Source organism: Equus quagga, chromosome 17, assembly GCF_021613505.1.
Source record: "Equus quagga isolate Etosha38 chromosome 17, UCLA_HA_Equagga_1.0, whole genome shotgun sequence".
NCBI lineage: Eukaryota > Metazoa > Chordata > Mammalia > Perissodactyla > Equidae > Equus > Equus quagga.
Window position 1 is genome coordinate 18,176,630 of NC_060283.1, and position 24,877 is coordinate 18,201,506.

At 34.4% G+C, this 24,877-nt stretch overlaps 2 protein-coding genes across 2 annotated transcripts; both read left to right on the forward strand.

Moving 5' to 3' along the window:
- The first annotated feature begins 962 nt into the window (after positions 1-962).
- LOC124229359 (olfactory receptor 1030-like) lies at positions 963-3,455 on the forward strand. The gene is made up of 2 exons (XM_046644540.1): positions 963-979; positions 2,516-3,455. Exons 1-2 carry the CDS (start codon positions 963-965, stop codon positions 3,453-3,455), a joined length of 957 nt encoding a protein of 318 aa, XP_046500496.1.
- Positions 3,456-14,808: 11,353 nt separating this feature from the next.
- On the forward strand, positions 14,809-15,759 carry LOC124229350 (olfactory receptor 1030). The gene has a single exon (XM_046644519.1). The coding sequence runs from the start codon at positions 14,821-14,823 to the stop codon at positions 15,757-15,759; it is 939 nt and encodes a 312-aa protein (XP_046500475.1). The 5' UTR covers positions 14,809-14,820.
- The last annotated feature ends 9,118 nt before the right edge of the window (positions 15,760-24,877 follow it).

The following is a 24,877-nucleotide window of genomic DNA, read 5'->3' on the forward strand; positions in this document are numbered from 1 at the left end:
ATGAAGGGAGTTGATACTACTAACCAAATTTTATGCCCAAGGAAACCTAGGCACAGAAAGACGAATAGTTTGCCCAAGCCCCATAGCTAGGAATAAGAGGATATGGGATTTCCAGCCAGGAAGTCTGGCTGCAGACCTCAATAACTGTTACACTCTGTTGACTCTCAAGAACTAACCAGGCTTACCCTCACTTGCTTCACAAAGAAAAGAAAGAGGATTGTGTTAAACAATCTGTCTGGTTCTTTCCAACTTAATAATGCTATTCTTTATAATTATAAGCCCAATATCATGTAATGTACTGTATCCCCTTTCATGGAAAATTGGCCACTTTTAGGTTTTAATCTTTATTAATTATTTCAAATTAATTCAAAATGCATTTCATGAAGATACCTTCTCTAAATTTCTTTTTCTGTTTCAAATTGAACCACAACCACATGCCCAGGAAACATCACACTTATTAAAGCTAAAGACCAACCTTCTAGACTCTTTGGTTGACTAGCAGCTATATGAGAGAACCTCAGGGTGAGACGGAATGTCATGAATGCAAACCCTCAGGTTTTTCACAGCCACTTTTGTCTAATTGCAAATACTTCTGTCTGAGGTCTCCTTGTTCAAATCATGTAGATGCTGTGTTCTGTTTATTTAAAGGAACATTATTACCATAAATTACTCAGATAAACTATGCAGAATAGTCATTGCTCATATTGTCTTATTTCTCCACAGTAAAAAAAATAAGTGGAGATATTCCTTAGTTTTAAACTTGATGAATGTTTCAATAAATAGATAGTTATTAAAAATCCATCCCATGGGCCAGCCTGGTGGCATAGTAGTTAAGTTTGCATACTCCACTTTGGCGGCCCAAGTTTCACAAGTTCAGATCCTAGGCGTGTACTTACATAGCTAGCTCAGCAAGCCATGCTGTGGCAGCATCCCACATATAAACTAGAGGGAGATTGCCACAAATGTTAGCTCAGAAACAATCTTCCTCAAGCAAAAAGAGAAAGATTGGCAATGGATGTTAGCTCAGGGCCACTCTCACACACAAAAACACCCACTGTCTCAGCACCAAAGGGTATTTGTCTATTATGACAACTACTATGATCTTACAAAATTTAAAAAGGTATAATACAAAAGTATTTTATTGATTTAGGTGATCTGTCTTTCAGTTTTTGATCCTGGTCAATAAGTCCGAAGCACTCATGTGCAGAATAGGAAAATGCAATAACCAGGGAAGCTGGAGTGATGGATTTACAACTACCTTACAAAGTGACCTGTTTCCATCATCGGGACTGTAGCTATTAACAAGAGTCAGTACCACATTGTCATACATAGATAGGCACTACTGAACGAAAACGTAGGTTTTTCCATGAGGGTCTTTGTGATCACTTTTATTCTGCACAAACTTTGGGTATAAATTTCATGAAATCTTATGTACTGTCTCAGTTATATGGGTAATATGATTGCTATTTCAGTATGAGCTTTACACGTTTTAAAGAACTTAAATTGAATTCACGTTACACAGTTTTTCTTAATTTCTGTACACGTTCAAAAGAGGTAGAGTTACAACAAAATCATTATGATCTAGGGATATTTTTCAAGCTTGTTTTCATTATCATCTCCCCTCACACCAGGGAACTCTGTGATACATTATTTTCTCCCCTAATCACCCCCAGGCCCAAACATTAACATTGAATAACACTGATATGTGTATGTATATGTAGTGGTATATATCTGTCTCTCTCTGTATGTATCTCTCTATATCTATATGTAGATATCTATACATAGATATATAGAGAAAAAGAGACAATTTATGTATTGTATATATGTCTGTTTTTATACCAAAAGAAATACAACTTTATTTTGTGCCCCATGAACCAATTTTTACTCTTTGGGTAATAATATATAAAACAAAGGGGATCCTGAGCTAAGTCTTAAGAGTTAGGTAAAATTTGGTGATGTCGGGGCCACCTGAGGTAGCCTAGAGTTCAGGGAGAGGGAACAGCTTGAAAATGATCTTGAGTTTACAGGGACAGGTAGACAGATAGTAGTTTTATAAGAACTTATGGCACACATCAGTTCCACTTCCCTAATCCATTCAGCTCTGAAAAACAGATGAGCATCAATGACTGATGTTTTAGATACCACATCAAAAGGTATACTGAAAAAACAAAGCATTACAATTTCAAAGAAAAGCAATATTTAAGGAAATTCTTTAAGGAAATTATAATTGAACAAATATGATAAACACTTGCAGAAAAAAATAAAGGCTTTTCGAGTATGAAAATATTTTCAGGAAAGCATTTAAAAATATGACTGCCTTTACATATAAGGAGATCTATATTGATTTAGATATTTAAAACATTGATCACATACCTACTCATGTAACATGTATTTACCAGTTTGAGAGGAGAGGAAGAAGTATCACATGACATCATCAGGGTAATGGAGAAACGACAAAAGACAAATGTGTTTTTATTTCCTTTACTTTAGGTCTCATTTGAAACCAAGCAAACACAATATTAAAGAAAAACTACACAGCAGTGACTGAGTTCATTCTCCTGGGACTGACAGATCGAGCAGAGTTGCAGCCTGTCCTTTTTGTGATTTTCCTAGTCATCTACCTTATCACAGTAATCGGCAACACGACCATGATTTTCTTAATCAGAAGTGACCCAAAACTTCACACTCCAATGTACTTCTTCCTCAGTCATCTCTCCTTTGTAGATCTCTGTTATGCCACCAGTGTCACTCCTCAGATGCTAGTTAATTTTTTATCCAAGAGAAAAAGCATTTCCTTCACTGGTTGCTTCATACAATTCCACTTTTTCATTGCCCTGGGGATCACAGATTATTATATGCTCACAGTGATGGCTTATGACCGCTACGTGGCCATCTGCAAACCCTTGTCGTACAGCAGCAAAATGTCTGGATGTGTTTGTTTCTCTCTTGTTGCTACTCCTTACATTTATGGCTTTGTAAATGGTCTGGCACAGACGATCCTGATGCTCCATCTCTCTTTCTGTGGACCCAATGAAATCAATCACTTTTACTGTGCAGACCCTCCTCTCTTAGTTCTTGCCTGCTCAGATACTTATGTCAAAGAAACTGCCATGTTTGTGGTGGCTGGTTCCACCCTCACCTGTTCTCTCACCATCATCCTCATCTCCTACATTTTCATTTTCACAGCCATTCTACGTGTGCACTCTGCTGAGGGGAGGCACAAGGCCTTCTCAACCTGCGGGTCCCATCTGACAGCTGTCACTATCTTTTACGGGACTCTGTTCTGCATGTATCTGAGGCCCCCTTCTGAGGCATCTGTCGAACAAGGGAAAATTGTAGCTGTTTTTTATATCTTTGTGAGTCCTATGTTAAACCCTTTTATCTATAGCTTGAGGAACAAAGATGTTAAAAGAGCAATGAGGAAAGTGATCCAAAAGAAATTGTTTGCTAAATAGACACTTTGGTCACAGCTGTGTAACAAATTCATATTATATGACCAATTAATGAGCAATGTAAATTAACGAGTCACTTTCTGTTACTGAGTAGTTTTGCTTTTCATAATTTCATATGGGCCTTGGAAGAATGTATCAAGTTGTCCACTAGCATTTGCAGTACAATCTCAGAAAACTTAAAAAAATATTGCATAGAAATTCAAAGACAAACCAGAAGTCATTGTCATTCTTCTGTAAAGTCAATGAGGAACAGATCATCCCATCCATAGTACTTACACTGTTACAAAGGTGTAAAAGACAAAATTATCAAATAATGCTATGACAAATACCAACCATTAGATTTTTATAGTACTGAATGATTTACAAACTATTATCCAGAAACTCATCAACCATGACAGGTGATATTTTTTCCCTTTTATACAAATCATATAGCAATGAAAATCCATGGGTATCTCAGATTGTTACTCTAAGAAATATCTTTAGAATGGCAGTACTTGTCCAATGGAAGGCTCATTCATAGGCTTTCCATGGAATCAGAAACTATGGGTCATGATAATGATTTCTTGTTTCTTGTGAATGTGCTTGTGTTATGGTTAGTATGGAAAAGGGAAGCATGAGGGATAGAATAGAATTATCCTTCTTTTCCTTGACCTGAGTTTGTGGATCCAGTTTGTGGCCTCTGAGCTACAGGGACCTACTTCCTCTCTCTGACCTGTAAGCCTCGGTATATGGCTGATATATATATGTATATATGTATGATATAGATATGTATATATGTCTTAACCATTCCTCTATTGATGGACACTAAAATTGTTTTCACATCTTGGCTAGGCTGAATATTACTGCAGTGAACATGGGGGTGGAGATAACTCTGATATCATGATTTCATTTCCTCTGGATATATACCCAGATGTAGGCTTACTGCATCATATGACAGTTCTACTGTAGTAGTTCATACTGTCCTCCATAGTAACTTATCAATTTACATCCCCATTAGTAGTGCACATGATTGTCTTTTCTCTACAACTATCCAGCACTTGTTACTGCTTGTCTTTTTGATAAAAGCCATTCTAACAGGTATGAGGTTGTATCTGACTGTAGTCTTGATGTGCATTTCCCTGATGATTGGTGATGTTGAGCACTGTCTATGTACCTGTTAACCTTTTTTATGCCTTTGGAAAAGTGTTCATTCCAGCCCTTTGCCCATTTTTAAATTGGATTATTTGGGGTATTTTGTATTGAATTATATGAGTTCCTTATTTATTTTAATATGTAATTATTTCTTAATTATATGTGGTTTACAAATATTTTGGTTATAGTTTACAAATATTTTCCTCAATATATAGGTTTCCTTTTCATTTTATTGATTGTATTTTTTGCTGCACTTAAGCTTTCAAATTTGGTGTAGTTCCACATGTCTAATTTTGCTTTTGCCGCTTATGTTTTTGGTGTCATAAACAAATAGCCATTGCTAAGACCAATGTCAAGGAGCTTTTTTCCTATGTTTTCTTCTAAGTATTTTATGTTTCAGGGCTATTGTCTAAGTTCCTAATCCATTTCAAGTTCATTTTTGTGACTGCTGTAAGATAGCGGTTCAATTTAATTATTCTGCATGTGATTATCCAGTGTTCCCAACGCCATTCATTGAAGAACCTAACCTTTCCACACTGAGTGTTTTTGGCTCCCTTGTCAAATATTAGTTGACCATATATGCATGGGTTTATTTCTGGGCTCTCAATTCTGTTTCATTGGTCTATGTGTCCATTTGTTATGCAAATACCATACTAATCTTGTGACTAGAGCTTTGTAAAATAATTTGAAATCAGGAAGTATGATGCCTCTGGCTTTGTTTTTCTGATTGTTTTATCAACATTGCTTTGGTTATTCAGGGTCTTTTGTGGATCCATATGAATTTTACCATTGTTTATTCTATTTCTGTGAAAAATGTCATTGGATTTTTGGTAGGAATTGAATTGAATCTATAGATGGCTTTGGATAGTATGGACATTTTAACAATTTTAGCCCTTGCAATCCATAAACATGGGATAGCTTTCTATGTAAATCTTATTCTTCAATTTCTTTCATCAATGGCTAATTGTTTTCAGTGTTCAGATCTTTTAACATCTTAAATTTATTCCTAAGCATTTTATTGTTTTTGGTGACATTGTAAATGAGATTTTCTTTATTTCTTCTCAAATAAGTTCATTATTAGTATTTGAAAACAATTATTTTTTGCATGTTGATTTTGTATCCTAAAACTTTACCAAATTTGTTTATTCCAACAGTTTTTTTGGAGTTTTTATGGTTTTCTTTATGTAGAATTATTTAATCTGCAAACAGAGACAATTTTACCTCTTCCTTTTTGATAGCAGGTGTTTTTTTCTTGCCTAATTTCTCTGGCTTGGATTTCTAGTACTATGTTGAATAGGAATGATGATAGCGGGCACACTCATTTTGTTTCTGATCTTAGAGGAAAAGCTTTCATCCTTTTCCTATTGATTATGATGTTAGCTGTGGGTTTGTCATATATGGCCTTTATTATTTTGAGTTATGTTTTTTCTATTTCTAATTTGTTGAATGTTTTTGACCATAAAAAGACTTTGATTTTTCTACTATCTACTGTCTATCATGAAAAGAAGTGATTTTTGTCCTTATATATAGATGATTGTATGATTTTATCTTTTATTGGCGGATACATCCATTTTTTCACAAACAACTATTTCCTGTGGAAACAGTGTACTGTAATAAATAATGTGGTACAAATGAATTTGAACCTCGTTTCTAAAGTTTGATATGTATCCTTTGAGTAATTGATTTAACTTCTTTGATTTTTCACTTACTCTTCTTTGATGGGTAATAAAACATAAAGGCACTTTTAAAAACTATTTTATTAATATGTAGTTTACTTTCAATAAAATTTACCTACTTTAAGCACAATTCTATGTGTTTTGACAAATGTGTACATTCATATAATCACCACCACAACTGAGACATAGGAACATTTTCATCACTCCCGTAATTGCCTTTTTATCCCTTTGCAGACAGTTCCTTTCCTGCATACCCAGCCCATGGTAATCATAGACTTGTTTTCTCAACTGTATTTCATATAAATGGAATCAAAGGAGATATGGTCCTTTGAGTGTAAATTTTTTGACTTAGCAAAATGCTTTTGAGAATCATCTAGTTGTTGCATGGATCAATAATTTGATATAGTTTCTATTATTGGATAGGATTGCATTTTAATAATATACCACAATGTATTTACCCATTCATCTCTTATTAGAATCTAGGTTGTTTCATTATGTAGCAGACTGTGTTGAGTATCAGGTTAATGATGGCATTATTTCGAGGGCAAAAAACGATTATTCCACTAAGCTGACATAAACTCATATGGGACAAATGTGATTACAATTACAATCATGACTTTCTATCTTCATATATGAAAGCTGTCTTGTTCTCTCTTTCTCACTTGATCAAGTCACTGTGGATATAAAGTCATCACCTGTGAGTTATATTGCTAGACTTTCTAGGTAGAAATGATCATTTTCTGCATTGTGATCCTATTGTATTTTGTAACTAAAATTTTTAGTGTATCTCACACTATGTTCAATACTGTGGTCTAAAAATTTTAAATATGGTTGTGAAGTTGGGATACAGGTTAGAAGATAATAACAAGAAGTTTGGGCGTTTTTGGCAAACCATAGAGCATTTGTTTTTTTTTTCTTTTTTGATTGGCACCTGGGCTAACATTTGTTGCCAATATTCTATTTTTCTTTCTTTCTTCTCCCCAAACCCCACAGTACATAGCTACATATTCTAGCTGTATGTGAGTCCTTCCAGTTGTGCTGTGTGGGACACCACTTCAGCATGGCTTGATGAGTGGTGCCATCTGTGCACCCAGGATCCAAACTGGGGAAACACTGGGCCCTCAAGCAGAGCACAGGAACTTAACTACTTGGCCATGGGGCTGGACCCGAGCATTTGCCTTTTAATGAAAGAAGTTGCTGCTCAGATTCAGTCATTTGATTCCAGGCCAAAATGCAAGCAAAGTGAAGTCAGATTATTTTGATTTTTAGAAGAATTTCATAATATTATAATTAATGCAGAATTTGTCAATTTTAAAACACCAGGTGAAAGAAAACAAAACACATTTGTTGGTGAAATTCTGCTCTATTTCTATTCAATAAATTCAATCAATAAATATCTATGGGGCACTTAGCATGTTTCCACTCACTGTAGTAACATAGCAAGGTAACATAAGTGAAAACAATTGTGTGGTGAGCAGGTTTAATTTAGGTAGAGAAATGCCTTTCTCAGAAATTGACATTTAAGCTGATATCTAAATGATGAGTAAGTAATAACTCAAGAAAATTTAGGATAAATAGTATTCAAAGCAGTGACAAGGCCTGTGGGAAGGTTCTGAGTTTGGAAAGAAGTTGCCGCAAAACTAATATGGCTAGAGGAGTCAATGAGGGAGAGAGTGACAGAGAATGTAGGGGTAGACTATGTAAGAACTTTGACTTCAATATATCATTTGGAGAATGGGCCACCACTCAAGCATTCACATATCTCTTGCCTTCACAATAGGACTAAGAAATACAAGCATATGGGCTCTATCATGTTTATCCTTGTATCTCTTGGATGAGTGCCTAGTTGGCTACTTGGTAAATGGGAAGAAATGGTGGACATACTATTTTCACCTTTATGTGAGGTCAAATAAATAACACATTGCTAATCACATGCTCACCAGTTTTTTCCATAAAATGTGTTCCAACACCTGGATCTAATACCTTGAACAAACTACTGCAACTCATTATGAGATCTTGTCCAAATTATATTGCTCACTGGTTTTTATAATTTAATCACTGTGTTCTAGATATGAAGGTCTTTTCAGAAAACATTCGTTCAATAGTAATTTTGTGGAAGCTACTATACAAAACATAATTCAGACTGGGGAGATCACAGAAACATCAAAGTCCATGAATTATGTCATTTTATATGTTTATTCATTTTTCTATTGATCTAATTTGAATAAATGGAGATCCATAATGCAAAAACCACATTAGACTCAACTCTTGATCATCCAAAACAATCAGCTCAAAATGACTACAAACTCATGCAATCACATTGTTCAAATCCCAATAGTCTAATGAGTGTGAGTCTACATAAATTATTATTTCCCTGGAGTTTTCTCTTGCAGTAACATAGTAATTATTTCTTCAGGGTGTGTTGAGAAATACTTTAGGGATAAAGGCTCCAAATTATGAGTTGGATATAAATCATTCACAGAAACTCATCATTTGGACCACTAGTGTCCCTGAGAGAATCTTTCCTGCAGTCAGGTAGGAATGAAAACTCTGAGTTCTATACTGGAACTTTCTCTTCTGGTTTCAGTTTTGGATCTTCATCAGTAGAAGTCAGGTGACAACAGAAGTAGCTTTGAATGTTAGCAATTTAATTTGGTGGTTAATCGCTTAGGCAGTTAAAATGAGTATGTGTTTCTCAGTTAGATTGATCACTAGAAAATATGAAATTTTATTGGAAATATGAGTTTACACTACTCATTTTACTTTAAAAATAGCATTCTCTCCATTCATTCAATAATTTAACACACATTGAATAACCATATTGTAGTAAGCACTTGACAGTCTTATAAATTTTTTCAGAATAATATCTATTGAAAGAATCGTACTCCTCCCCCTAAGAGCTTTATCAAATAATTCAAAAGACAGACAGACAAAATCAAGCAGAAATTATACTCATTCTAGGAAAAATAAAACTCTCATAGAAATTTATAAATATTTCTTTAAATTATTGGGGACCAAAACTGTTCGGACAACTTAATATTAACTAAAAGATACATGACTAGGAATGAGAATAGTATTTGTAGCTACATAATGAATAATAATATTATAAATTTTGAGCATTTTAGAAATCATTTAGTCAAAGTCTAATATTGAATAGATGAGGGCCCAATTCCACAGAAAGAAAGTCATCATATCAAGGTAAAACGACTATTTTCTAAATGAAGACAGAATAGTTTTTACTGATATATCATTGGCTGGTACAAAGCCAGAATGTGTAGCATGATCTTTAATTTAGGTTCATGCATTGTAATCTGGTAATGTACTCTGCTCTTACATTTGTGAGGCTCTGGAATGGAAATCCAAGAGAAGGGGAAGATGCTGGAGGTCACTATGGCACAGTAGACAAGGAACGTGCTCTATCCTGGGAAATGAATATTCATGTGAGATGCAACCCTCTAACAAGTACATGACTTATCTAACTTTTTCTTCATTTCCTACCTTAAAATATTATTATTATTTGTCCAGCTAATCTTGCAGAGTCAGCTATGTCTTAATGAGCAGTTGAGGTAATTTGTAGACTCAATTTCTTAAACTAAACTTCAATAACCCTTACTCCTATTTTATATGGTCCTTTCCTTTGCTTCAGTATTCCCTAGTTTCCACTCAATCCATCTTATAAAACTACAGCTTGATGACCTTAAGCACATAGAATAGTTAGTAAATGTGACAGCAGTTCAGTGTTACCTGTACCTCGGACATTTGCATTTTAACTGGAGCCTGAAGAAGGCAAACTTTTCCCCAAATTAACATTGCAACAAGTAGTATTCCAGGTGTCAGAGACACTTGTACAAATGAGCTTTGTACTTTTATTGATTGATTGCTTTTATTTTTACCTTTTTGCTTTTGAGTGAGAGAGGAAATATTTATCATTTCCCAGTTTATGATAATTGGCACCTCTGGCTTTTTGCTCAATAATTCCAACTAAATTACAAATAATGCTTTGTTTTCTTGCATCTTTACATGACAAAAAAATAAACATGTATGCATACCAATATCCTTATGCATCAATCTCATCTGCATGAACAAATCTGTATCATCTCTCTTATCTAGTTTATCTACGATCATTTCAGTCCAGAAGAAAGAAGTTTGACATTATCGAACCAGTGAAACCTTATGTAGAATTTTATTTAAGTTCTAGTTCTTGAAATAAGGCTCATGGACCAAAAAACTCATTGCTACCTACACTGACTCCTAATTTTCCAGAGACTTCAAATTGGATATTAATGTCATAGGGAAACTTTGTTTAGAAGGATGCCTGGTTCATCTGCCTCAGTGAAATTTAATTATTCTTCTGTGTAATATTTTCTATATAGCAAGCAAAATATTCAGGATATTACAAAACTCATTCAGCAATCTCTCCAATAATTTAGTTACTTTGTAGTCTATATTGGAACAGGAGTTAGAAAATGGTAAGAGTCATAGAGGATGAGTTTTGCTACTGCTTCCATAAATAACAAATAAATAAACAATTTTTCTAACTACGGGGCACAATGGGTGCAGAAAAGTTAAATAGAAAGCTATCAAAGGCAGTTCCCACAGCCGTTAAACACAAGCCTCGGACACATCCCAACAGCACAAGCTCTATAAGCTTTTGCTTATAGAAACAGAAGTAATCTTCAGTTGAATTTCTAGTATTTCAAAATCATTCAGATGCTTACTTCCACTAGAAAAAAATGCTTTAGCTCTAATGCAACAGGTTTGAATTTATCAAAGGGATCTACCAAAAATATTAAAGTTTGACAACAATATTTATCATATCTGCATTTCAGATCTAAAATATCTTTTTTAATTTAGATATTGAGGATAATGTTTATCAGTTACTTTTGCCCTTTAAGATGTAAACGAGGCAAGAAACTCAATGATTGTGGTCCTGGGAGCAGGGTCATGGACGGCAAGATAGAGCTTTAAAAAGAGAGGAGAGGAGAAACTAGGGAGGTATAATTTAGGAAAAATTAAATTGTGTGAAAATTATTTGAGACTCTATAAAATATTTGGAGCTTGTCTCATGGTATAGACACATATATTAATTTACCATATGCTTAACAAGCAATCATTATTATATGTTTGATATATGATGAGCAAACAGGTGCTAGAATTTAGGGGCCAGCTGTACAGATTGCTCATTTGAGGGTAGAAGGATTTGTGTCCATCTGTGCTTGATGTACAGAGCTCTGTATTCTATATCCCTCAAAATTCCTAAATTTTGTTATTCTTGTTTTTATTGCTTTCCCATTTATAAAGTTCCTCTCCCAAGCTTAGTGCTTCCTCCAAGGAATTTTTATGGGGGGAGCATGAATCACTGATAAATTCAAAAGAACTTTAGTATCCTATCAGTGGCATTACCAAATGAAGATGGTTTCGAAAAAGTGCAGGATATTTCTTACTTCCTTGTGTTTTGTTTAACTTTTGAGGTGCAAGGATTCTAGCAATTTCTGTGCTCAGGGTGGAATTATGGTTTCTTAACCCTGAGACTACACTTGAGATGCTCCACGCTCTTTGAACAAGTAAACTTAAAAAATTCTGCATATTCTTGCCCATCTTGCTAAACTGTATTGTGTGGTTGCTGAACCTATTTAAAGGAAAGGGTAGGAAGTAGGCAGATTAAATTCCAATCTCTTTGATGTTTTTATTGTCTTTATTAGTTGTTAATTGTAATATGATAATCAGACGGATGTTAGTATTGAGAGCATTTGTTGTTGTTAGTGCTGTGGAGAGGATGCCAACTCCTAGTGACCCTGAATACAGCAAAGCAGAACACTGCCTGGTCTTTTTGCTCCATCCTCTCACCTCCAAGCACAATATCAGACAATGCTTCCCTGCTCGTCAAAGAGTTTTCACTGCCTATTTGTTTGTTGGTTGGTTGGTTTGTTTGTTGTAAGTGGTGGCTAGATCCTTCCTAGTCTGTCTTATTCTGGAAGCTCTGCTGAAACCCGTTCACCATGAGTGAGCCTACTAGTATATGAAACAGCTGTGGCATAGCTTTCAGCATCAGGACAACACAAAATAACAACTGACAGACAGGTGATGTGGTTCCCTGATCTGGGAAGAAACCCAGACCGTGGCAGTGAGAACCCCAGATCTTAACCACTAGTTGAACAGATTTAAAGATTAGAGAGTATCTTTATGTCATTAAATTGGAAGTTTTATATATACTAAGGTGAATATTTTCCAATTAAACTCATCTTTCTGGTAAGTGAGGAAAGAGCACTTTTGTTATTGACATAAATCCTAATTCTCTAATTATTGTATTTTACTCCCAAAGGCCAAAGTTGTAGATTTAAGTCCTGTAGATTATTACTACTTCAAAGTAACAGGGAATGTAGGTTCTAATTCATCACCATAACTGGGGTGTAACACACATACCCACACACACACTGCAAAAAAAATACATCAGAGACAAATTCAGAAACAAGCTACCTCGTAACTTTTAGGAGTGTCCACACTTCTTGGTGTGTGATAGGGACTTTCAGTTTGTTTGGCTGCTTACCATTTCTTAAATATTTTGACACAATAGAAAATTCATCCTTGCATCTATGTAGAACATCTTTGATTTCTCTACAAAGTCTTCTGTCTCTGCATGTGATCACTCTATCTGAAAGTCCTCCCTATACTTATCCTTCTGAAGAATTCATAGCTATCCTTCTAGTCCCAGTTAAAGGTTATCATTCCTTGATGCCTATCATGATTCCTGAACATAATTAGTTACTTTGTTCAAATCTTTATTAATGAACTAATCACTTTGAACCTTAATTTTCTCTTCATATGCCTCCTTTACCATGGACACACCATCCAGATCTTTTAAGACAAGAGTTGTTACCGTTAATCTTTATTTCCCTAGCAAAGTGACTTGCACACATGTAGTGTTCAATGCTGTTTGTGTGCAAAGGCTATCTCATTACAATATAAACCATACAATATCCTGGAAGCATTACAGAGTCAAAGTAACTAGCTTTTGAAGGCATTTGGTTCAATATCCAGGAACAGATTAAATACTGGAAATATAGTTGGTGACATGGGCATTGCATGGAATTTTTATTTGCATCTCAATGGATCAAGCCTATAGACTTTTCTGTTATGCTCTGATTAAAGATAGGTTTAAAAATTGAATTATTTGCCAACACTGTATTTGGTAAGTTTCACATAAAAATAATGAATTCTGATATTTCTTTAAAATTGGAAGCTTTTAAGATCTTGGAACAATCATGTTATCATACAGTAAAATTTCAAGTGGCCTGAGTGGCTGCTGACTCTTGACCCTAGGAATCCCTCATTCCCTTCAGTTCACTCTTATACCCAGCCCATTTCTCTCATTCTTGTCATCTAAATGGCTCTCATAGGCATTTTAGTTTTGATTGCTTGTCTTATCCTTTATAAAATAACACATGACAACATTGTGAGTCCATAATGAAACTATATTCCCCAGATACCTGGTTTAATAATTTAAAATTTTATTCTTTCATTAAAGTTGATATTATCTGAACTGATAATATTATCTGAAAGTATAATTCTTTCATTATACATAGTATCATCTGAACTCTGCACTAAGAATAATTCTCTCTCTTGATTAGTTTTTGTTTTATAACATCTGAACAGTATTTTTATAATTTTGTAATGAGGAAGGTTGAAGTATTTACACACAATGCTAGAAAGCTTAGAGTCAAGTTTGTGTTTCACCAGCAGCATAAATTTCCCACATTTTGTTATATGCTGTAAACCCCTTAAAATGTTTCCTGGGATAAATGAACAAAAAAATGAATGGGTAAGAAAACAAACCTATGAGCTAAGTTTTGGCACCTTCTCTTTCTCTTATCCATGTCACTGTTGCTTTATTCTTACAACTCTTCTGAATGAAAATTCCTTCATCAGTAATTCACATAGGGTATTTGTTAATCTCAAATTTAATGTCCTTATCTGTAGTCTATTTACATAGGAATACCAGAATCTACTGTATTTTGTAGATATAGCAGTAAACAGGCTGCAGAGAATTTCCTTTAAATTCCTATAATTTTGGGCCCTCTAATACAGCAAGTAGGGAGTTCAGTTCTCAAAGACTGAACTTCTAAATAAGCAAACTCTGTTAATGACTGCAAAAGTGTTTTCAAACATGTCACTGTTTTGTCCGAACTATTCCTAGGCTCAAGGATGAAGCCCGCTATTTTATAGTGAACTATAAGTGGCAACTGGTAATTCAATCCATTTTTAGACAAACTTTAGGTCATAATTTCCTCATTCCAAAGCAAGTTGCTGTCACAGAGGCCATTCTTTTCTTGAACCATATTATATACCTACCTAATAGGGGCCATGACGTTCTTAAAAGGCCCAGCTCCTACAGTCTCAGACTCCATGTAATAATAGCTATGTGTGAAAGTGACTAAGAGTGGAAGAAAAAGAGAGAAGGAGAATGAGAGAAAGAGAGAGAAGAAACATATGACGGGCTTCTCATTCACTTCTTAATTTTTCTTTTAAATTCATTTAAGTGAACAGTGCTGATATCTAAGACAATGATCAGAAGAAATTCCACCTTGGTGACTGAATTTGTTCTCTTGGGATTAACGGATCGTCCAGAGCTTCAGCCCATCCTCTTCACGTTATTTCTGGCGATCTACTTGATCATCGTTGGGGGGAATCTTGGGATGTTGGTATTGATCAGAGTAGATTCACGCCTCCACACTCCCATGTACTTCTTTCTTGCCAGTCTGTCATGCTTGGATTTGTGTTATTCCACTAACGTGACTCCCAAGATGCTGGTGAACTTCTTATCAGAGAAGAAAACCATTTCTTACGTTGCTTGTTTAGTCCAGTGTTATTTTTTCATTGCCATGGTGATTACTGAATATTACATGCTAGCTGTAATGGCTTATGATAGATACACGGCCATCTGCAACCCTTTGCTTTACAGCAGCAAGATGTCCAAAGGGGTCTGTATTCGCCTCATTGCTGGTCCATATGTCTATGGGTTCCTTAGTGGTCTGTTGGAAACCATGTGGACGTACCGCTTGATCTTCTGTGGCTCTAATATCATTAATCACTTCTATTGTGCTGATCCACCCCTCATCCGACTCTCCTGTTCTGACACTTTTATTAAGGAGACATCCATGTTTGTGGTAGCAGGATTTAACCTCTCTAACTCTCTCCTCATAATCCTTATCTCCTATATCTTCATTCTCTTTGTCATCCTGAGGATGCATTCTGCTGAAGGCAGGCATAAAGCATTTTCCACCTGTGGGTCCCATTTGTTGTCAGTGACTGTGTTTTATGGGACCCTGTTCTGCATGTATGTTAGACCTCCCACAGACAAATCAGTGGAGCAGTCCAAAATCATTGCTGTTTTTTACACTTTTGTAAGCCCTATGTTGAACCCCATCATTTATAGTCTGAGGAACAAGGATGTGAAGCAAGCTTTTCAGAAATTGATCAGAAAAAATGTACATCTGAAGTAAAATTATACTGCATCTTTATCTGAAAATTAAATAAAATATATTTATGAGAACCGGAGCCAACTTTAATTGAATTTAAAGTTAATTTTAAATCCATGATGAAAAGCTATATTATAACAAGAAAACATTAAAGACATAGGTAAAGAAGTCTGTAGTTTTACATGTGACATATGAGTACATTGTGTGTATAAAGTGTCGGAAGATATATATGTAGGTATAGTGGATAATTTCTCTTCCTCTACACACTTTCACATTTATAAGTTTATAAGATACTTTTAAATTATAAAAATTACACATTTTTATAGTAAAATATTTTGTCTCTAGAAGAATATTAAGTAAAAGAGGAAATATTTTCTTTTCCCTTTACCCCACCCTGATCTTCCAATCTCACTTCTCAAAGGTAACACTCTTAACAGTTTCTTGTGTTTTGAGAAAATTTCTATATGACTACTAACCAATGTCAGTAGACAATGGCTATATATGTACACATATACACAAAACTGTTAATACACATTTTGAGTGTCATGAGCTAATTTTTAGTAGTTTATAATTCTGTAGTAGTTACAGTGAATGGACTTTGATCCCATGGTTTAGAAAAATATGACCACAACTGCTAATGAGACTTACTGTAATCTCTAGCAGAGAGAGAAATTATGAGAACACCCCCATGTCCATGTCTGACATCCATTTATTTCCCCCCACTTGTAAGAGTCACTTTCAATAAGACACCCTCCTCCTTCTGCCATAACAGGAAACAAGAACCTTCAAACAATTATGTTTTTACATATTAACTCATGAGGCAGGCAAAGAATGGTTCTTACAAAGATACATCTTTTGCCCCAAAAGGAATTATGAAATCTGCAGAGTTTAATCAATGACATTCCAGCCTCTTGAGGTCTGAGATTGTTATGCCTTCCCTCATATCTGTTCATTAATCTATTTTTCAGGATAGGATAGATATTTACTGCTTGTAATATAGTTCAAAGTTTTCCCACAATTGTCCTTTGACACAATTAGTTATTATATATCTAATTTCAGAATTAAATATGTTGACTTATTTGTAATTGTTTTAATGCTAAAGGACGCAAATGATAAGAGAAAATTCAGTACAATTTGTTAAGTGCCATAATCTAAGAAAATCAAGTGCTGATGCAACAGAGGAAGGAAGCAATTTATTCTGAGGAAAGTAGTTAATCTTATGATTGTACAAGACATGAACTTGTTCATCCTCTGTGAATCTGCTCCACCATAGCCATAGCCACTAGTAAAATGATACGTCAGACCAAGCAGGGTCTGAATAAAGCAAATATTAGAACTGATTTATGATCACATATGTAGATGTTACTTTCAATGAAAAACAAAAAGCCACAGAACTATAATAGTAATTTTCCCAATTGACACATTCTCAGTTACATTTCAAAGCTTCTTTTCTACCTTAGAGCACATTTTTGCTCAATATTTCCTGCAGAGTAACATTTCCATACTCATTAACTCTATATTATCCCATTCGATTTTTTCAACCTTTGTATTACTAAACGTTATTTAAATAATTTTATTTTTAAAGTCAGATTGCCTACAAATTCTGTGAAAACATATAAACAAACAACTATTTTTGTAACTTTTAATATTTAATTGTCTGTCAGATTCTACTCAAATACTTAGAAATCTATTACTATTTAAGCATACACACATATTCATTTATGTAAAATCAATCCGTTTATTATTCCAAATTTCCTGATTTCAGAGTCCATGTTTCTATCTTTACAGCCTAGCTTGGCACCAAATAAAGGTTCAATAACGATTTTAGCACTAAAAGTATAAGGGAGTATCCATTTTGAAAGTGAACAAAGTGTCTCCATTTTAGCATGTATTAGACAATGTCTTTGAGTGGACTAACAAATGACTCTGAGGAAATATATTAGTTATAAGCCAATGATACTGTTCAGAAATACAAATGACTCATCACGTCATTGACATTTATGACTGAAACTACCAATTCGAAGTCTATAGTTACACCCACCTGCACACAAGTTTAAGATGAAAGAGGAATTTCACCAAGTACTTACATGCATTGACTGGCTGGCTGGAATTACACCCAGACATTCTATTTTTTTAGATCGCATTGCATTGTACTGGACATAGAATAGGTATGTGCTCGTGAAATGCTTTTTTTATTAATGAATTATTTCAGTAGACCCTGGATTTTTACCTAAATTTAATAAATTCCTTTATCAATGATAAAGTCTCTGTTGAAGGATTTTATGACAGGCTTCTAAACCCTTGCTCTTCTCTTTTTTATTGTTAGCTCTATTGGATTCCATATTCATTGAACAAACTGAGCAATGTGATGATGGAAGAATCTGTAAGAAAATAAAGAGTATTTACTGCAACCCTAAGGAACAATAATTACGAGAGAATATATTATATTTCTTTTCCCACATATAAACGATCATGATTTCAATTGGTAGTTTTTTTTTGAGGAAAACTGATCCATTTTTACAAAATAAACAAGTTTTTCAGAGATTGGTAATGCTATAAGGCCAACATTTTTATTCATATATGATATATTTTTCTTGGGAGTAGTGTATATCTGAAGAATGTTTAAACCCTCACACTCACACATGCACAAATGAATGAAAGAGAAAGAAAAAATAATGCTTAACAAAGCTCAGGTACTGTTTTACTATATGTTATTCCACTTAATCTGCCCACCAATACTATGTTTTTGACATTATAATATCTACTTTAAAGATGACCAGAGACTCACAGATTAATAATCAACCTAAAATCAGAGCTTAGAAGAGAGGTTAAAATCTGTCTGGCTTCAAAGCTTATTATTTTTTTTCCCTAATATAGTATACTTTTCCATTATACTTTGTTGATGGGAGAAGTGATGCAATGAATAAAACTCTCATTTTCTGTCTTCTAAAAATTTTGTTGATAAGGTAGTTGACAGCTACATGAACACTGAATGATGAAATCCATTATAATAAAATATCCTATTTTACAATGTATAGACAAATTTAACTTGTTCAGTGAAGTGAAATTTTGTAGTCAGATCTTCGCTCCATCCTTTGTCAGCTAAATTAATAGTAAAGAGCATGAACTATGGAGTAAGATTTACTGAGTAAATTGCTCAACTTCTCTCTGCCTCAGTTCTCCTCTGCAAGATGAATATACAGTATGTCTCATAGGGAAGCTGTGTAGAAGAAATGGATTAATAAAATACATACATACTCTTTTTTATCCATAAACATGAGGAATCATCATAATGTGAATAATTTGAAAGGCTGAGATTTGATTGTGCTTTTATGATAGAATGCTTAAAATATCATGCGTTTTGTTCATCTTTATTAAGGGAAGGTGCTTATTTATTTAAACAACAGAGTAAAGTTTTGTAGATTAAATTTTAAAAGAATGTCCAATCAAGAGTCAAGAATAAGAGCTAAGTAAGTGACACTGCCAATCTTTGCCTTTGAAGTCTTGATTCATCTGTTTATGAATCATGTCTGTCTCACATTCCACAAGTAGATGTCCAATGGTAATTTCATTGTTGAGTTAATTTTCCTGAGTTTTAAAGAGTATTTTAGAAATGATGTGATGCTTTGAGGCATAAACTTCGAAAATCAGAATGCATGTGAAAATAGCCGTTGATTTGGAAATTGCAATATATTTAAAATCACTGTTTATTATGAGAACCTTACAGTGGGACATCTATTCTAATAGAATGGATGTTTCCTAGAAGACTTTCTCTGTTTAACGATCTTCATTACAGCCTGTTTCACTCTGGCAAGACTGTTGAAGACAAGTTGCCTCTTGCTTCACACCTCAACTAATAGAAATATCTTCATATGTTTGTGGTCACATGTTAAGTTAACTAAACTCAATACATACTTATTGAGGTCTATCAAAGGCAAGACACTGTAGGTTTTAAAAGCGATTAAATACATACCCACTGTCTATGCAGGGTGTTGCTTATTTATGTAGAAACTTTCGCAACTAGTTTATCATAAGATGTGTTGGGTAAGAGAAACAGTTGAAGTATTTTTTAGTTCTTTTTATGAGCAAAGAGGAAGAAAAAATTAATACTGACAAAGGATTTAGAGGTAGTTCTCCCAGAGGAGGTGACCATTGAGGTAGTATTTGGAAGTGGAGTAAAATTTCAAAGGATAGAGCAGTTCAAAGGCATTTCCCAAAGATGGAAACAGCTGATCAAAATAGAATAGCTTGAATGTGCCTGGGATATCAATCATAAATAGGAAAGTGAAAAAAGATGAGGCTAAATAGTAAACTGGATCAAATGAGGAGGGAAGGGAATGCTTTGCTAGCATACTTAGACTTAATTTGATATAGATAGCAACCACTGGCATTTTTAAATCTGAGGAAACCTTGTCTTGAAAGACAGGATGCTGTGAAGAGCAATGACCTTCTTTTAACCAAGGTCGACAGTGACTGCATGAATGGCCACCTTTGTCAATCTGCCAAATAAGAGTCTTCTTCCCAAGCCATTTTTATTCCTCTCCAAGATTGTTAGCTCTTTGCTTCCATCTAGGAAGTGGATTTAGGAGTACCATATAAATTGGTTATTTATCTGTTTCTATTCCCTTGCTACCTTTTTGGGGCCCTATTTCTTTACATATTTAGTGTTGTGCTGCCCAATTCCTTGTTTTCAAAGTCCTAAAGAGCATCTTGAGAAATCGCCCTTATCTCCCAAATTGCAGAGTAGAAGCTGAGCCCCACTAAGCTCTTTGGAAGAAAACAAAGAAACAAAAAGAACTGTGTCTACTACACTCCCCAATAAACTATCTCACTATGTCTTTCATTTTCTTAATTTTATTGATATTAAGACATTTGGAAGGTAGAATATTTGAACTGAAAACGATCTAGAATATACATACTCATATTTTTAATAAGGAAGAAGCTGAAAGAATTCACCTAAAGATAACGGGCTACCCTGTGTAAACAATATTACTCACTGGAACTATACTCACTTTATTTAATTCTCTTTCTAGCCAAATGGTATAATGGATTTATTAGAAATTCCTTCCATGAATCTGGAAGGCATGGGCATTTTTGATTCATTGTAGTGGATTTTTAATCCTCTCATAAAATGAGATGATGTTTAACACATTTTTTGAAGTGAGATGAACTAACTATAAGGAAATCCATGAATGTCAGTGGCTAAAGACAAGAGATTTGTAGTTAAGTCTGCTTTCTCATCTCAGCCAGGTCACTTAGTAGGTGGTTCAAATTGAGAAAACTGATTACCCTTTCTAAGGCTCAGTTCCTTCAACTGTATAATGGGTTTAACCAGAGATTCTTTTTATGAGTTTCTAATAATATTATACATGAGAAAGATGTTTAGTATGCTGAGTTTAATGAAAGTTAATTACTTTATTAATCAAATACATCAAAAGCACTTAACCACTAAGATATTCACCAACTATACAAAGCATGTCATGACGTAGGAAAGGAAAGTAAATTGTCTGCATGAGTTAGGTTTCTTCAATTGCTTTCATTAGCCCTTGGAGCTTTCTAAAACAAAAACAAAACAATATGTAGGAGCAAAAGAAAGTAGCTGTAAAAACGTCCCTTTTTTTCTAATTAATGTGTGATCACTGCAATGATACCATGTTGTAGAATATGGTCTTGCTGCATTGGTGACCAGTAAAATGAATGAGTAACTTACTTCCTTTTGAATGCAGCTCTTTGTGCTGAATAATGGAGGTTAGTGAGGAAGAATGGTGCCCAGCAATGCATGGCAAGTAGTAGGCAAGGTCACTATGAAAAGAGATGAAGAAGAAACCACAGAAGAGATGCTTAAGCAATTCCTAATTTCCAAGTTAAAAGTTCCTGAGCTATTTCAAGGAACTTTTAATTGGCAGAATTGATTGCCTCATCTCAGTTTTTTTGAAATGCCCTAGGGAAAAGGGAAAACATTCATAAACACAAGCAACAATTTCCCTCACTTATTTTTGAAGGCCCATTGGTTTTTCTACTTCTTACAGGTAGGGTTGCCTACTTTGTGTGTGTTAGTAACTAGCCAACATATTACTATCTACACTTGGAATCAAATGTTTCATTTGATAGGAGTAAGTGCGTGGTTAGAAATAATTAAATGACTACATAGAAAGGATTACGGTTCATTTTAGGAAAAGTACCAATTCTCATAATTAGAGAATTTTTATTTCTTTTAAACAGTAAAGAATGGGAATTCAAAAACTAAAAATTTCTTGTCATGTCCTTATATGCCTCACAGATGTTCAGATATTTACATACATTATAACTTCTAAAATCCTCACAGAAAATCTCTGAGAGAACATTTTTAAGGTAAGAATCCTGAGGCTCATATAGATTAAGTTGTGTGCAATTGTAGACATCATATGGAACACAGCTGTAATTGTTCAAATCCAATCTGCCCTGTTCCAAACCAACAGGTTGATTTTGTGAGATGAATATTAATATTAAGGATACTAGAAACATTTTAGCACAAAATTAAAACACAAAGATATCTTGGTAGAACATTATTAATGAAGGTAAGACATAAGAATCGGGCATGAAAGCATAGAAGGGCACAACACGATGTTTCAATGTTCTCTGGTAAGAGACGAGAAAAAGATAGTGAGACACATAACCACATGAAAATACGTGCAAACACATCGAAGCAAAAGGTAAGCTTCTCGGAATAACATGGGGAGGATAATACGGAATTCTTGAAGTCATTCCTGGAAAGAAGAGATAGAGGTGAGAAATAGGAGTGGGAGAAGAAATAAGAGAAGCGAGAGATGTGTTCTTAAGCTAGGTACTAAGGTCTGTAGAATAGACAGTGGAAAAACCCTCTGTGGTTAGGGTACAGGTGGGGAATTTAAAGAATAAATATGTCTAATGTTTAAAATTCATTTTTTATTCTTTTTTCACCGAATTCTTTCTTTTACCTGCATTCCATAGAATTGCAAGGTGTTTATGTGTGTGTGTATTTGTGTACATTTTGGTTTCTAAATGACATTAGATGGATGGAAAGGAAGTTTAAGACAATTTTACAAGGTCTTGAGAGGCTAGCATCAGTGTTATCTAAGCATTGTCATCATAATTTTTAAGTCACAGCATGATCCTCGGGCATAATTTCTGAGGGATTAATTAAATTCTAAATAATTTTAACTTGATATTGTTTTATCTTATATAATAGTCAACATTATAGTAATCTTGAGCAGTCATCTTTTTTCTTTTATTTGAGCACTGATCTTATAGGTTTGTATTAGTTGGTAAGGATTTCAATTTCTGCAAGACCAAAACAAAATAATAGTTAAATCAGAAGTTTAATTCTCATTTATATAAAATTCTGTGCTGGTATTTGAGTTCAGCATTGCCACAATTTTAGGAATTTTGATTTATTGACTCTTGTTTTTCTGCCTTCTCATCCATATCACCAAGAATATCTCATCACTATATCCATATTACAGCCAGTGGGAGGTGGAAAAGTGGAGGAGGGGGACAAGTCTATGTTGTAAAGGGATAGATAAAAATTGTTTACTTTCTTTCATTACATTCTCTTAGAGAGAACCTACTGTTTTGTTGTAGCAAATCTAGTTTGACAATAAATAATGAAAAGGAATGTTTTGTGGTTTCTTTATTATATTTATTTTGCCTTTGCTTTGTTTTTTAAGTGCTGTCTCACAAAGACCAACTGTGGTTTCAAGGAGCAAACACTAATGCGGATATGAGGGAGGTACGACTTCTAGCTCAGGTTCTGTCAAATCCAGTCTGTGGCTCTGTGCTGTCATTTTGCTCTTTGATCTGTTTTCATTAGTATAGATGAATATGCCGGACTAAGTCACTTCTGTGGTCTTATTCAAGTCTGAATTAGCTTCTGCAAAGTTTATCGAATTAACTGAAAAAATATTAGAAGAGTTTTTGAAAACTCTCCCGTACTCTTCATTGGTTCCCATTCATGCTAAAAGATTTGCATTTGTGCAACTTTTCAAAAATTTCTCTTTATTTCCCTTTTTTCTCCAATATCATCTAGTCATTCTAAAATAGGAAGCACTGACTTTTTACATCTTACAAAGAATTAATTAACGTGTATCTTTTAAATTATCCATTAGTGCCCTTTTACAAAGAACCTAAGAAATTGTATCTGGTATGGCTTGGAAGAAATGATTGTTATCAGGAAAAGAACTTCTAGTACAAGGTCTCAACTTCGAATTAAGTTATCTGGTAAATTCTTTTAGATAAGTGGTGAGTATTTGTTTTTTGGCATTGCGTGCAAAATCTGAGATGAAAAAAACAATGTAAGGTTAAGTGAATTGTGGAAAAAAGACAAAGTAGAATTGGTGATGGGTAAGAAATGTAATGACAGAAACCAAAAAGAGAAATAGACAAAGAGAATAGGAAGATAATTAGAAAAGGAAAAGACGTGAACCTGACAAGTGACTAAGAACCAGAGCCAGTCTGAGTGTGCTTACGAACGTTTATTATCCCACCAATCCCGAAATCCCTTCCCCAAAACCACCACTTCCTTCTTATCTGCATAATATGGTGGTATTTTAAATTTTTTCTCAAATTGATATTTGTTGTTAAAATTACTCTGAATATATCATTAGTAATACTTGAATCATATTATGAGTAAACTATGAAAATTGCTAATACTAATTTCTAACACTATGAGTGATACTGTGAATGCAATTCTCTTCTTGCACAATTACTGGATTTTCACAGAGTTAATAGTTATCCGTACTTGTTTTCCTTTTAGTATCTACTTTTCCCCAAACTCCCACAGAACTGAAACACAACTCTTACAGAGACAACCAATAGATGATCTATAATTTCCACATTTTCTCCCTGGAGCTCTTTTGTCCACCTGTTGGATTCTGCACTGCTTGCTCTCTAGGTCTGTTGCAGAGCTGTGATTTGGAGATAGTAATTGATACCACTGATTTCAAATGTTTTATTCATTGATCTTATGTGATTACTGGGAAATATGTTGCGAACTGGAGTTTCAGTGATAAATAAGACAAAAAAGCCCTTTACTGCATTTTAGGCTGGAGGTCAGATAGCAAGGCATCTAAACAAATAGATAAAAATTTCAGATATTGGTAAGTGTCATGAAGAAGTCAAAGTCAGA

Coding starts and splice junctions, on each gene's coding strand:
- LOC124229350 (XM_046644519.1), top strand. CDS start 14,821: ATGATCAGAAGAAATTCCACCTTGGTGACTGAATTTGTTCTCTTGGGA.